This window comes from Ambystoma mexicanum, chromosome 3p (genome assembly GCF_040938575.1).
Source record: "Ambystoma mexicanum isolate Mex_15411 chromosome 3p, UKY_AmexF1_1, whole genome shotgun sequence".
Classification (NCBI taxonomy): Eukaryota; Metazoa; Chordata; class Amphibia; order Caudata; family Ambystomatidae; genus Ambystoma; species Ambystoma mexicanum.
Genome location: NC_090925.1, coordinates 689,375,714 through 689,388,586, shown reverse-complemented (window position 1 = coordinate 689,388,586; position 12,873 = coordinate 689,375,714). Strand labels below are relative to the sequence as shown.

Genomic DNA, 12,873 nt, shown 5'->3' with positions numbered 1-12,873 from the left:
CTATTCATTACTTTACCAACTACCCTCCTGTCAGTATCCAGAGTGCATCCCTTTTCCTTCTTGAAACTGTCTGTCCTCTGCATTCCTTTTCAGGGTGGGTTGTATTTTTTAGTGTGCTAGAATTGCCTGGTGAATAATAACGAAGTAGATATTTTTATACAACCTTGACTGGACAGTCCCTTTTATCATTGGGTTATAATTGTATTTTTGCTGTGTTGCAACTAACCAACGATGCACGACCTTATGGGGATAAGCCTGCCGTTCCGTCCATGTTACCTAAATTGGACAAGGAGGTTTATAATTTGCTTGTTTTTCCAATCTGTTTGGATTCCTTCTGGTGTACTAGAGGTGTGGGGCTGATTGATGGTTTAGAAACCGACATTCATCCCTGGACCACTGGTGCCCCGGAAGTTGATTCATCACAGAGCCTTATTCTTGATATAACCCAAATCTGGGTCTCTAGGGCAAAACCCAGAAGTATTAAATCTGCTCAACAGTTGGCAATAGCCATGCTTAAAGTCAAATAGCATGAGTTCCCCATTTCTAATGCTAAACTTAAGACGCCTCACAGATATCGGTGTTAACCTATGAAGCTTTCCATTTCCAACTTCATAGCTCTGAATCCGCTCTCCTCCTTGTAACTGCTCAAGTACACTTACTTACTTTTTAGTCAACTGTGGAAGTCTGACCTATATAGAATATTTTTGAAAAAAGTCTTCTTGAATTAAACACTGCACACATTTCCTGCACTTGTCAAGGTGCCGCACCACACATTTGATTGCTCCCTGACAAGGGACAGCTGACATCCACCTACACCGCCTCGACGTTAACCTCAAGAATGTCTGGCAACCAGCAGACCCATCATGCTTAAAGGCTCATAATGCTTGGTACTAGAACAATAGTTTGAAGACCTCCAAACCTTCTTTGTTTAGGAAACAGACATGATTCGTTCAAGAATAATGGAAAGTTGGAAATTACAGCACTCCCAACACCTGTGACTTCACCAGGCCATTTTGCTGGCTCCAAACTGTTGACCATAACCCAAGACAATTGGTCAACGCTATCAATCAAAGAATCAAACTAGTCAATTGTACCAAGCTCTTTTTCGTGCATTAAGGAATTCATTAATGCATTAATTTGGAATGGAATGTCTAATCCCTGCTCAGTGCTCTCCTATCCCAAAGCAGTGTATCAGACTTTTTGAAACATGTTATTATTACAACAATATCAAAGAAATCCTTTTCTCAACTGAAGGATACAGCCAACTAATGTTCAATATTAAATGTGGCTTTCCTGTACAAGATCCTAGAAAATGTCATGGTGAAACTGCTCCAGGACCTCAGGGAAGGCTGTAACATTCTGCACAACTGTTATTTGGCTTCTGACCAACTTGAGTAACCAAGATGGCATCCTGTCTATAGTGACCTCTTCATGTCTTGGGCAATGACTATTGAATAGTGCTTCTTCTCCTTGACCAGTTGGCTGTCTACATCATACTGGACCAATCGGTATCCCTCGATTGCCTTCAGGATTGGGCAGGAATTACGGGAGTGACACTGCAATTGGTTGAATTCTAGTTTACAAATTGATACAGGCAGCTTGGCACATCATCTACCAGTAATTTGGGCCTCGCTTACGGAGTCCCCAAAATGCTTATGCTTGGTCGAATGAATGACCTGGCGCGGAGAATGGGTGTGGCTTCCTTCACTACGGACACATCAGAGCACACAGTGACAAGAGCGGGAAAAGGTGAGGAAAGGGGCGTGGGGTGCTGGGCAAGGGAGGAGTGTGGATGATATATATGTGGCAGCAGAAGGAGAACATGGGGATGAAACTCTCAATCAAAGAAGAGCAGAGGCCGAGAGCAGGCAGTAAGGGAGATACAGGGGGAAAACCCGCCATTAGTGAGGGAAGGATGCAGTAAGAGACCACATGGTGTAGGTGGTGGTAGGGGCCAGACAGACATCTGATTCACAGGAATGGAATCCGTGAAAGGCACTAATGGAAGTCAGAATAGGAAATTGCATTTGGTGAGTGGGTATTGGTGAACAGGAACTTTGGCGAGTGCAGATTGGCTAAAACAGTCAGATCCATATCTCTGTGTATTGTGTGTCTGTGGGTGAGTGAGTGCATGCCCCCTTTGAATCAACCCATTGATTCTCATTGTCTATGGCTCCAAATGTACACAGATGACACCCTCCTAGGTGGATGTAAAATCTTCAGCATCCCCTTTAAGTGGCAACAGTAAGTGGGTGATGCTCCACAGTTGGTGGAGAAAATCAGTAGCCCGGCCATTCTGTGCTGTTCAAACCTGTTCTTCACATCGTAGTTCAGTACGGTGGTTAGGCGCATTCATCACCAAGGAAACGTATTTAGGAAAGCTCACCTATAAACTCAACTTCAGCGACTGAATTGAATTAAGCAGATCTCTGACCGCATTGAGACTTGGTGACTGCAACAACATCTATTCAGGACTTTGTAAATTCAAAATGTAAAGAATGCCAATTTAATGAAAAACATGTTTCAAAACGAGGTTGGGAAAACTTGTCATAACGAAATAGAAGCGGATCACCCTGTCCTTGAAGATCCTCCACTGGGCAGAGGATTATGCAAATACATATTTTATTTAGGCCTGTTAGAGTATGGGCCCTAAACCGTCTGCGGGAACCTGCAACCTTCAGTGCACTCCGAATAAGCCTGAAGAAGTTCAAGATGAGGAGCAATGGAGGAAGATCACTGATTGCATTGGGGCCACTCTATGGAATAACCTGGACCTGATCTGGAGACAGAAACAGAGCCACCTACAGCCCAGGAAATTCCTACAGATCGTTCTGCTTAAATTACCTTTCAAAGAGAAAAAGCCTGTGTGCTGCCCAGAATAATTCAGAATCCGATTCTTCAAAATTGAGATTCTAAACTCCCTAGCTAGGGTTACAACTAATTCTGATCCTGTAGAACCTTTGGAGGAATGATGCAACACTATTCAAGAATGTGTTCAAAGTTGTCAATTGTTTCAACTACTACCCCCGAGTATACTCCCAATATTAGGAACATTACAACTACATCATATCCTCGAATTCCAACCCATCAATCCTGACCTGATGACATTCGTTTTGATTTTGTCAACATTTTGTGCCATTATACTACATCTCCGATAACTAGTCTCATAACCACCTGCTGCCGGGGGATCCTTGCTCCTCGAAGATTATTAAAGACTGTGCAGACATTCTGAGCCTGACAATTAGATTAAACGCTTCTCTTGAAAAAGCAATAGTGCATTGAAACAAGCTTGGGTCACACCATTAATGAAGAAACAGACTCTGAACCCATCAGTAAGTTCTAGCTGTGTTCCAATCACAAAGGTGCTTTTTTTGCTGAAGTTTTGGACAAAGTGGTGTAGGAGTGCAGAAGCAGACTCAGGACACAAAGGTGGCATGCTTGTTGGTACAGACGTTTATTTAGCTGAATGTAATGAAGAACCCTACCTGTCCCTATGACTACTAGGGGTTTTGCTTCCCCAACCAAAACTAAGGAAAGTGCCAGAATGTCTGTCAACAGTATAAAGTCACCTGTCCTGTATCCTAAACCTATTAGCATCCCTTACACTTTAACAGAACACCCATAGGTAAACTACACCCTGCTTAGAACAGGATGACTCCATTCTTTGTGATGTTTTAGGCAGTTCAAAGTTCCAAGTTCCAAAACAATATTGGGAAGGCGTTTCCCTTCCCCAAGTGTTCCTCAGCTTCTCTTTATCACAGTTCTGTTTTCTGCCAAAGGATATGACTCCCTTCCTCTGGCCTTCTCGTGATTTGTGCCAAAGGGGTCTTTCTTTCCCACTTGGGCTTTCCGTGACTTGTGCCAAAGGGCCTGTTCCCTTGGACTTCTAGCAACTTGTGCCAAAGGCTCCTTGCTCCTGGTTTTCTCATAACGTATGCCAACGGTTTTCTTCCCATGGACTTCTCGTGCTTTGTGAAAAAGGTTCTCCTTCTCTGGACTTCTCATCCTTTATGCCAGAGGTTCTATTCCCCTGGATTTCTCGTGCTTTATGCCAAAGGTTCTCTTCCCCTGGACTTCTTGTGCTTTATGCCAAAGGTTCTCTTCCCCTGGACTTCTCATCCTTTATGCCAGAGGTTCTATTCCCCTGGATTTCTCGTGCTTTATGCCAAAGGTTCTCTTCCCCTGGACTTCTCGTGCTTTATGCCAAAGGTTCTCTTCCCCTGGACTTCTCGTGCTTTATGCCAAAGGTTCTCTTCCCCTGGACTTCTCGGTCTTTGTGCCAAAGGTTCTCTTCCTCTGGACTGCTCATGATTTATGCCAAAGGTTCTCCTTCCCTGGATATCTCGTGCTTTATGCCAAAGGTTCTCTTCCCCTGGACTTCACGTCTCGGTCTGTGAGTCCCAGACCCCTTTTACAACTCTGTAATGTCTCTTAACTAGGCTTAGTTCACTAACATGCCAAGCCTCTCTTTCTGTCTCTTTGGGGCACTCTTTCACCCGCTCTGTTTTCAACTTGTGTCTCTTTTCGGTCCCACTCAGATGAGGAAGATGGCTCTGCACTTCCCGCCAACCACAGCCTCTGGGGCATCCCTGTGCCTTCCTGATCCCCCTCCGCATACTTTTGTACTTGGTCTGTGAGGGTTCCGGTTCTCTGCAACACTGGACAGCATCTGCGGCTTCCCCTGGGGTCTCGCGGTCTTCATTTGGTGTTTGGTGGCTGTACCATGCAGGTTTCTCTCTGCCCATCGGGTCTCACCTGGACCACTCAGGTGACTTTGCTTCTGCCACCAGACGCCGGATTCCACAACCAAGTAAATTGTGGTATCTCCCTGCCATGCTGTTCTCTGCCTCTGTTCCAGACATTCAGGTCAGCTGCGGGACCTCTCTTCAGCATTTCGCTTCCTGGCAGGAAGTTGCTCTGTGGCAGAACAGAATCTAAGTAAAGTCCTTGGGCCTCATTACGACTTTGGAGGCAGCATTTGGCTGCTTCCAAAACCGGGTCCGGGTTCCTTGAATGGGGAATTACTGCGCCATTCCGAGTTTGGAGGGCCCAGTAATTCCTCCTTCAGGGAACCCGGGCCCGGACCTTCCCCATTCCCATTTGAGCCCCCATAGGGCTCTATGGGAATGGGTGCGGGAGCTAACAATGGGCTGATTACGACCAGCCCGTTGTTAGCTCCCATGTCCCCTCACAGGACCCGCTCTGGACGTCTGGTAAAACCAGACGTCCAGAGTGGGTCCCGCGAGGGAACCTCGTAATATTGTGGAATGTGTTTAATGGCACCGGCACCATTACCGGCGCCGTTAAACGCATTCCACAATAGTTGTAATGAGGCCCAGGTTATGTGTCCTGGCTGCTTTCTTGCTTCCAATAGCTGGTATGTTCGTATTGGTTCTGCGTAGGGCTCTGCATCACCCTTTTCTACCTTGTGACAGTACCTTTAAAGTTATCCATATTCACTCTTCCCTCAGTCTTCCTCTTCATTGTGTTTTTTGCCTGATAAACACAATTACTATGCATAAGGGAATTGGAAGCGAAAGGAGAATGAGAGGATGGGGGCATCTGAGTCCTACATATAGGACCGGATGCCTCATGTCTAACAGCATGATGGTGTTTATACTGCGTTCTTCCTTGACAGTCCTCACTTCTCCCAGAGAGGGGTTCCCCACCCATGTGATCCTCCCACTGAGTACCACCCCCAGGGGGACTTTCGGGTAGCGGCCTCACCTTCCTGGCCCATGGGAAGGGTCTCCCTCCCCGAGAGAAGTGAAAACACCGAATGAATCATCACAGTTCCCACAAATCAATTTTTGGATGATCATAACCTTTTAAGGGATTATCAATCTGGGTTTAGACCAACTAGAAATACAGAGCTGACGTCATAGATATCAAAGACTCATTATTAAAAATCCTTGATGATGGGGACTCTGGTCTGCTCATGCGGCTGGACCTGTCATCAGCGTTTGATACTTTGGACCATTTTACCCTAATTATGTGCATTAAGGAATTGCCTATGTTTCTGATACCTCGTTATGTAACCTCCTCTGTTACTGACAGATGCTCTAGGATTAAAATTGATCCCTATCAATGGCAGGCTGAGACTATCGACACTTCCCCAGGATTCCTGCTTATCTCCTCTGCTATTTAATATTTATCTTATGCCCCTTCATGCCCCTTCATGACCGCCTGATAGATTTTGGCATCACTTTCCAAAACATTGCAGGCGATACACAACTGGTGTCTAGGCTTGGAAAAGATCCACAGACCATCATAACCAGAATTTCATTTTTCTTGTTGAAAAAATAGAACAGTGGACGTCTGTAAAACGTTCTGGGGTTAAATCCAGAAAGCACAGAGGTTTTGCATGCATCTCCGAGAACACAGATTTCTCCTACCTCTCCTAATGCTCATCATGGTAGTCTCTCAGGGATATCCTTATTCTTAGAACAAAAAGTTAAAACTCTTGGAGTCTTTTTTGGTTCTAATCTTTCTATGACTTTGCAAAACAATTCGGTTCTACCCACTACCATTTGATGCTGCTGAGCGAGCTTTGACCCTTGTTAGATGAATCTTACTATGCCGCTGTCCCTAAAGCCATGGTTGTGGCCTTACATTAGATTACTGCAATGCCTTGTATGTTCTCTCAAATATGCAATCAATTCACTCCAGTTATTACAAAACACTACAGTTTGCATAGTGACTAATACTCCACATCACCATCACATGTGTCTTGCTCGTAAAAAGCTTTGCTGTCTCTCACTTGAGGCTTACATTGGGTTTTTTTTTTTTTTTTATTAAAAGTTGTTTTTAAAGTTTGATTAACAAACATTTACAACATCGTCAAGTTTTGTTATTAAAATCATTACATAGAAAATTAAATTAAGTTCACAGTATGTTATTTAGAATTCATCATTACTTATCATAATACATGTATAAAGTAAATCGTAGTAGATAAGCTAAATTCATGCTTTTCTCGTGCGTTTACCTTACCAATAGATGAAGCTTGTTCGTACTTTTTCGTACGTTTAACTATTGACAAGTTCAACATTAGGATTTATTCATATTTTCTTTCTCATCTAATTCAAATTCCAGTTTTTCAAGAAATGCACACAATCGAACAATTGCTTTCATTGAGTATCCCCACATGAATTTTTTCCAACACCATTCCCTAGCTTCCTGAGTCATACCTAGATATTGTGGGCCGATTAAAGTATATCGCAGAGTTTCAAAATGCTCACAGTATACTGTAAGATGTTTCAGATTTTCTATCCAGTATTTGCCCTCGCAAAATCTACACCATGGTTTGAGTCCAGCATTCGTGTTTTTTTCCCATTTAATGGTTTTCTCATAGGTGTGAAACAGATTGAGTTTAAATCTTAGATAGTAATATCTCTGTTTATTCGCTGGGAATTTAATCAAATAGGTTTTGCGAGGCAGTCTTGATGTTGCAAATTTTGCTGCTTCAGAATATAGTTTTTTTTCCTGCATATCTTCTATTGTTAGTAACTAATCCTGCTCATATAAGCGTTTCTTTACATGTCCCATACGATATTCTAGATCTATTGGTTTCAAACCACAATCGGCCAGTTTTTTTATCATACATTCCGAGAACTTCATCAACGATTTAGGTTCTCGATTCCCAATCATGATTAGAAATTCCCCATATAATGACTGTTGCTGTGGAAAGATCATTTTTCCGTAATTAGTTAGCTGTCGCCAATGGAACCTGGTTGATAAAGCAGAGATTCCTAACTCCTGTCGTAAAATACAATTTGGGAGTGATTTTGGCAATCTCAAGGTTGCTTTCCACAATTGCCCTTGAATTTGATCTAATATTGAGTCTATGTTACAAAGACATAAATCCAATCCATAAAGTAGGATTGCTTCTACTTTCAACATGTAAAATTGAAAAAGTGGTTCCATTGAAAATTTACAATGCTTTATAAATACCATCCGCATTTGAGTCGCTAGAACATTTTTTTTTGCATTTACGTTTGCGAACCATGTTTTTCTAGAAGGTGAATCAATAACATCATACCCCAGATATCTCATATTTAATGCGATGGGCATATGGATAGAATTTATTGACCATTGCATTTTGGGATATTTCTTTTTTAGATTTTTTAGTATAAAGATACTTGACTTTCCGACGTTACATATAAGGTTATTTTTATAAAGATATGCTTCAAATATTTCCAGTTTCCTTTGTAGGCCATAAGGGGTTCGATCAAAAATTAGGACATCATCTGCAAATGCAATCCAATTGATACGTAAGTGTGCCAGTCTTGCTGGATAGCTTACTTCCGAGTTCCATATTGTCTCAATATCTGAGATGTATAGGTTAAACAGGGTAGCTGCCAAATTGCACCCCTGCTTGACCCCCACCTCGGTAATAATCGGGACTGTTGTTGAACCAGAACTATTGATGCGTACCAGATATGAGGTTTTATAATGCAATTTGGCTAACATTGCGATTAAATGAGGCGGAAATCCCATTTCTTCCAACTTTGCCCAGAGAAGATTCCTAATTACACAGTCGAAAGCTGCTGTTAAATCCACGGATGCCATATATAATGGACCCGTGTTCGGAGAATTCGTCTGTGCAATTAGGTGGGCCAAAACAGTTGCATTTAAAGCAGTTCCCATTCCGGCACGAAACCCAATCTTAAATATCGATAAAATATTCCGTTGTTTAATCACCACCTTCAGCTGTTGTAACAACAAGATAGCTAAGGTCTTAGCACTTGCATCCATCAAAGCAATCGGGCGAAAATTGCCTGGGTTTGTTTTATCGCCTTTCTTGTGAATTGGAACTATAATCGATTGAAGCCAGGATGGAGGAATAATAGAAGAGCGAATAATCTCGTCAAATTGAATTTTTAATATCGGAGCCCATAACTGGATATTTTCTTTCAAGGCACAACATTGGTTTACATTGGCTGGCAAAGCTTTTTATGGCGGATGCCTGAGCTACATCAAAGTTCGGAAGTATAGATCTACCCACGACTTAAGATTGAGGGCATCTCGTCTTTTCCATATTCCACACTTTAAACGGGCTTGTGGTATGGGGTGGGGGGGTCTGTACCATCAACACAATCTAACAGTAGAACTAGTAGTCTCCAGAGGTTCATGGTATCGCGGTCCTACTGACTTTTCGGAAAAGAATTAAAAACATCTTGCTCTAAGTCCATTCCTTGATGTTTAATTCGACAAGCAGAGCACTTAGATACTTCAGGGCTGGAGCGCCTCATTGATAATAAAATAACAAATAGTAAAATAACAAATAAAATTTAATGGATAGCACCTCCTGTCAAGGGGCAGAGATCTTTTGCTGACTTTCTTCTTCAGCCCCCCTTTTTCCGGCAGGTAACCCCTGAAAGGTCCGCAGTTGACAAGTACTGGATAATCATCAGTAGGGTGCATAGCGATTCAGTCCACAATGCTAGAATGCATGACGACCCCACGCCAATCATCTAAGACTGCCAGAGCATGCTGACTCCACTCTGAGCATACATGCTGCAATTTACATGAATCGTCATAAATGAATAAATTGAATCTAGGCTGATGGGCCCATGGACTGCCATTCATCCAAAGAGGCTGATTGCCTCGGGTGACTTTCTGCGTAGCTATGGATTTGCAGGTCTTCTTGGTATTTCCACATAGTCAACACTAAATAGACAGTACTCTCCAGATGATAATACAGGTACTTTACTAGCTTTCCTCTGTAACAACAACACTGAAATTAGTCTTTGTGATCATCTTTTGTTTTAGAGCTAACATTTCTATGTTATTGAACCATACCTTATTCTCATAGGGGTGACTTTCACACCACTGTGACATCCATAGAGTTCATACCATTCTGATCTCCTTCATGTTCAGTTTATTAATCTCTATGAATTCCACACCATTTTGGATGTCCTAGAATTTCACACCTATATAATTTAATTTCACTTAATTTGTACTTTCATGAATTCCTGAGTATTCCACACCATACCCCCTTCCTTCCATTTTATATAATTCTCATCTCTACAAATGTTACATCAATCTGATCTCTATGAATTTGGCACCATTCAGATATTTGAGTTTCATACAGTTCCGCCCAGCATACATTTCACTACATTCTGATCATCATTTGTATCTCCCAGAATGAGGAGTGATTCTACTTTCAATAAAGCTGAGATCATTTTAATTGTCATGAACTTCAGAAAATTCTTAATTCCATGAACGTTTCTCTGCTTGAATCTCCATGAATTTCTTCTGTGCTTCCAATTGACATCTTTCAGATTTTCATGAAATATGTCATTCTAAACTCCACCCCCTTCAGACCATTCCGAACATCAACGGTTGCCTTAAATTCACTCATCATTATGTGAATTTCATTATCACCTTAAGGAATTTGACATTGTTTTGATCATATATATTTGGAAAAGGTCGCCAGTTAAGCCTAATGGCACATACCAACTGACATAACCTTCCACAAAAAAACGATGCCATTGGTTGAGAATGAGTCGGTTGTTGTCTCCACTGTATATCTACCCTACTTTATCTTATCCTTGGGCAGACGCTACTTGAAAAAATGTCAAATAATTTTTAATAAATATTATTAACAGCAAGTTTATAATACTTATTTAAAAGCCATTGGGGACATTATGTCAAGTATTGTTTGCCTAGTAAGGGTAAGAGTAAGGTTTCGGAGGGCAGATATCCAGTGGCGATAACAAAAAGTGCATTGTCAACCTATGGCATAAAGCGTTATTTTGATCTCACATAGTCAATACTAAATAGACTGTACTCTCCAGATGATAATTTCCGTGAATTTCACACCATTCTAATTGTTCTTGAATGTCATAATTCTGATTCTAGTGAATTCAACGCCTCTGTGATCTGCATGAATTTCATAATATTATGCCCTCCAAGAATCTTGCGCACGTTTGTAATTCCCATTAATTTGAAACCAAGCTGATCTCAAAGAATTTCTCTTTATCTCATTCTGCATGAATCTCCTTCTTTCTCTGTCTCCCTCACCCTCACTAGGATTGTACCTTTCTTGCCACAGAGCGGAGAACATGGAATCCAACCTGTCGAGGCCATAACTACTCTGTTGCTTAGGCCCCCTATGCAAGGCAGCTTCCTTCCACGCTCAGAGCTGAGGGGGGGGGAGAACAGGAAAGGGCCAGTCTGTGAGAATGAATAAGGGGAGCAGCTGCTGTGGCCCTGCTTCTTCATTAGAATTTAGAGGTACAGGGGGAACACCAGAAGCCAGGGAAGCTAACTAGAAGCCAAAATGCAACCCCTCACCCAACATGACACTTTTCAAAAGGGAATTGCAAGCTCTCCTGCCCTTGAAACAGTAGTGTCGAGTTGGTAGGTGGCAGCCTTTCCCAAAACGCTTGGTAGAGAGCCAGAGTTTAGGTCAACCAATTCACCCAGTATTTCTTCCATCTTTGAACATACACAGATGAGTGTTCAGCGTCCTGTGCTCTTCTATGCCTTACAGCTGGTCAGAGAGCTTAGTGGCTAAAGAGCTTGCCAATGAGATCTGTGATTAATATGCACGTTTCAGTTGTGGCAGAGCAAACTCAACCCTAAGTGCTATTAATTTGAGTAAGCGCAGCACCTCCTATTTACAGTGCAAAATCTGTGGTAGCAAGTGTTATATAAAAAGGATGTATTACTAATTGTATGCTATCCGTCTACCCCGTAACCCCATCACCTCCCTAGAAGGTTGATCACTGGGTGCAGACTGGTTGTGGTACAGCCTCTTTGTTGCTGTTAGTGACCCTGTCCTTTGAATGCATGTGTGTTTCTTATGCACCTGTTTCATTCTGATCCCCAGGGTCTTGAGATGGTTGTGGTGGCCATTGTGAACGACACTGTGGGGACGATGATGTCGTGTGGGTACGAGAGTCCGAACTGTGAAATCGGGCTTATTGTGGGTAAGTAAAGATGTGGAAGGTTGACTATGGAAGGTGGGAGGTGGAAGGTGGCTTTAAATATCAATGTGGTGATGATGGCTTTACTGGTTGACCCCTTTGTCTGCAACCAGATGTTGCAATGTTGGAGAAAGTGCTTCTAGGTGCTAAGCCTGAACCCCTTCATGAAGACGTCATCCCTCTGCTTTTCCCTCCACCCTACGTAAGGTCTTCAAACCTTGCTGCCCACTGTCCCTCTGCACCCAAAGGACCACTGCTGTGTGCGCAACCCCATACTAGGTCATCAATCCTCTGCTCACAAAACCACCAGCTCCTTCCTTCCTGTACCCTTACCGAGCCATCACTCCCTGCCCACCCACACAAAGTCATCTCCTGGCTGCTGCCTCTTTTCCATCTTCCCACTGTCATCTGACCACCGCCCAGCTCTGCCCTTCCCACACACCCTCTACACACTGGCATGTGGCCCTGTGCTTCCCTTTGCCCCCTACACAACACCATCAGACATCTGGTGAACCCTCAATTTGACAAACCAGACCATTGCTCCCTCTGCACAGTGCAGTCTAACCTCTAGTGACCCCTTACCTTATATTGACTCAGTGCTCCTTTAAAACATATTGCCTAGCTTACAGTGTACTCTAGGGTGTATCTTTACCCTAACTGTATCCATTTGGTTAGTGAAGGCACTCGTTCCTCTGACAGGGCACTCCTGCATTACTGCACCAGTAAAAAGTGAAATTAAATAAGGTTTCAGAGGGCTTGGCCCACACAGACAGATACATATGTTATGTTATGTTGTGTTATTTGGCATTTATATAGCGCTCTATATACCATTGGTATGACCTCAAAGCGCTTGTGGGTTGAACACCCTCGGGGACTGTAGTCCAGGTCAGTTGAAAGAGCAGAGTACCATAGGGTGCTTGGGTGCACTCAATATGTGCGC

At 42.8% G+C, this 12,873-nt stretch overlaps 1 protein-coding gene across 2 annotated transcripts in view; it reads left to right on the top strand.

Annotated features, from left to right (window-relative positions):
- HK3 (hexokinase 3) overlaps positions 1 to 12,873 on the top strand; it is a 418,595-nt gene that overhangs the window by 343,858 nt on the left and 61,864 nt on the right. For both annotated transcript variants that reach the window (XM_069651486.1, XM_069651485.1), the window contains one exon: positions 11,837 to 11,936. In XM_069651486.1, the coding sequence (XP_069507587.1) occupies positions 11,837 to 11,936 (100 nt within the window). The remainder of the gene's footprint in view (positions 1 to 11,836; positions 11,937 to 12,873) is intronic.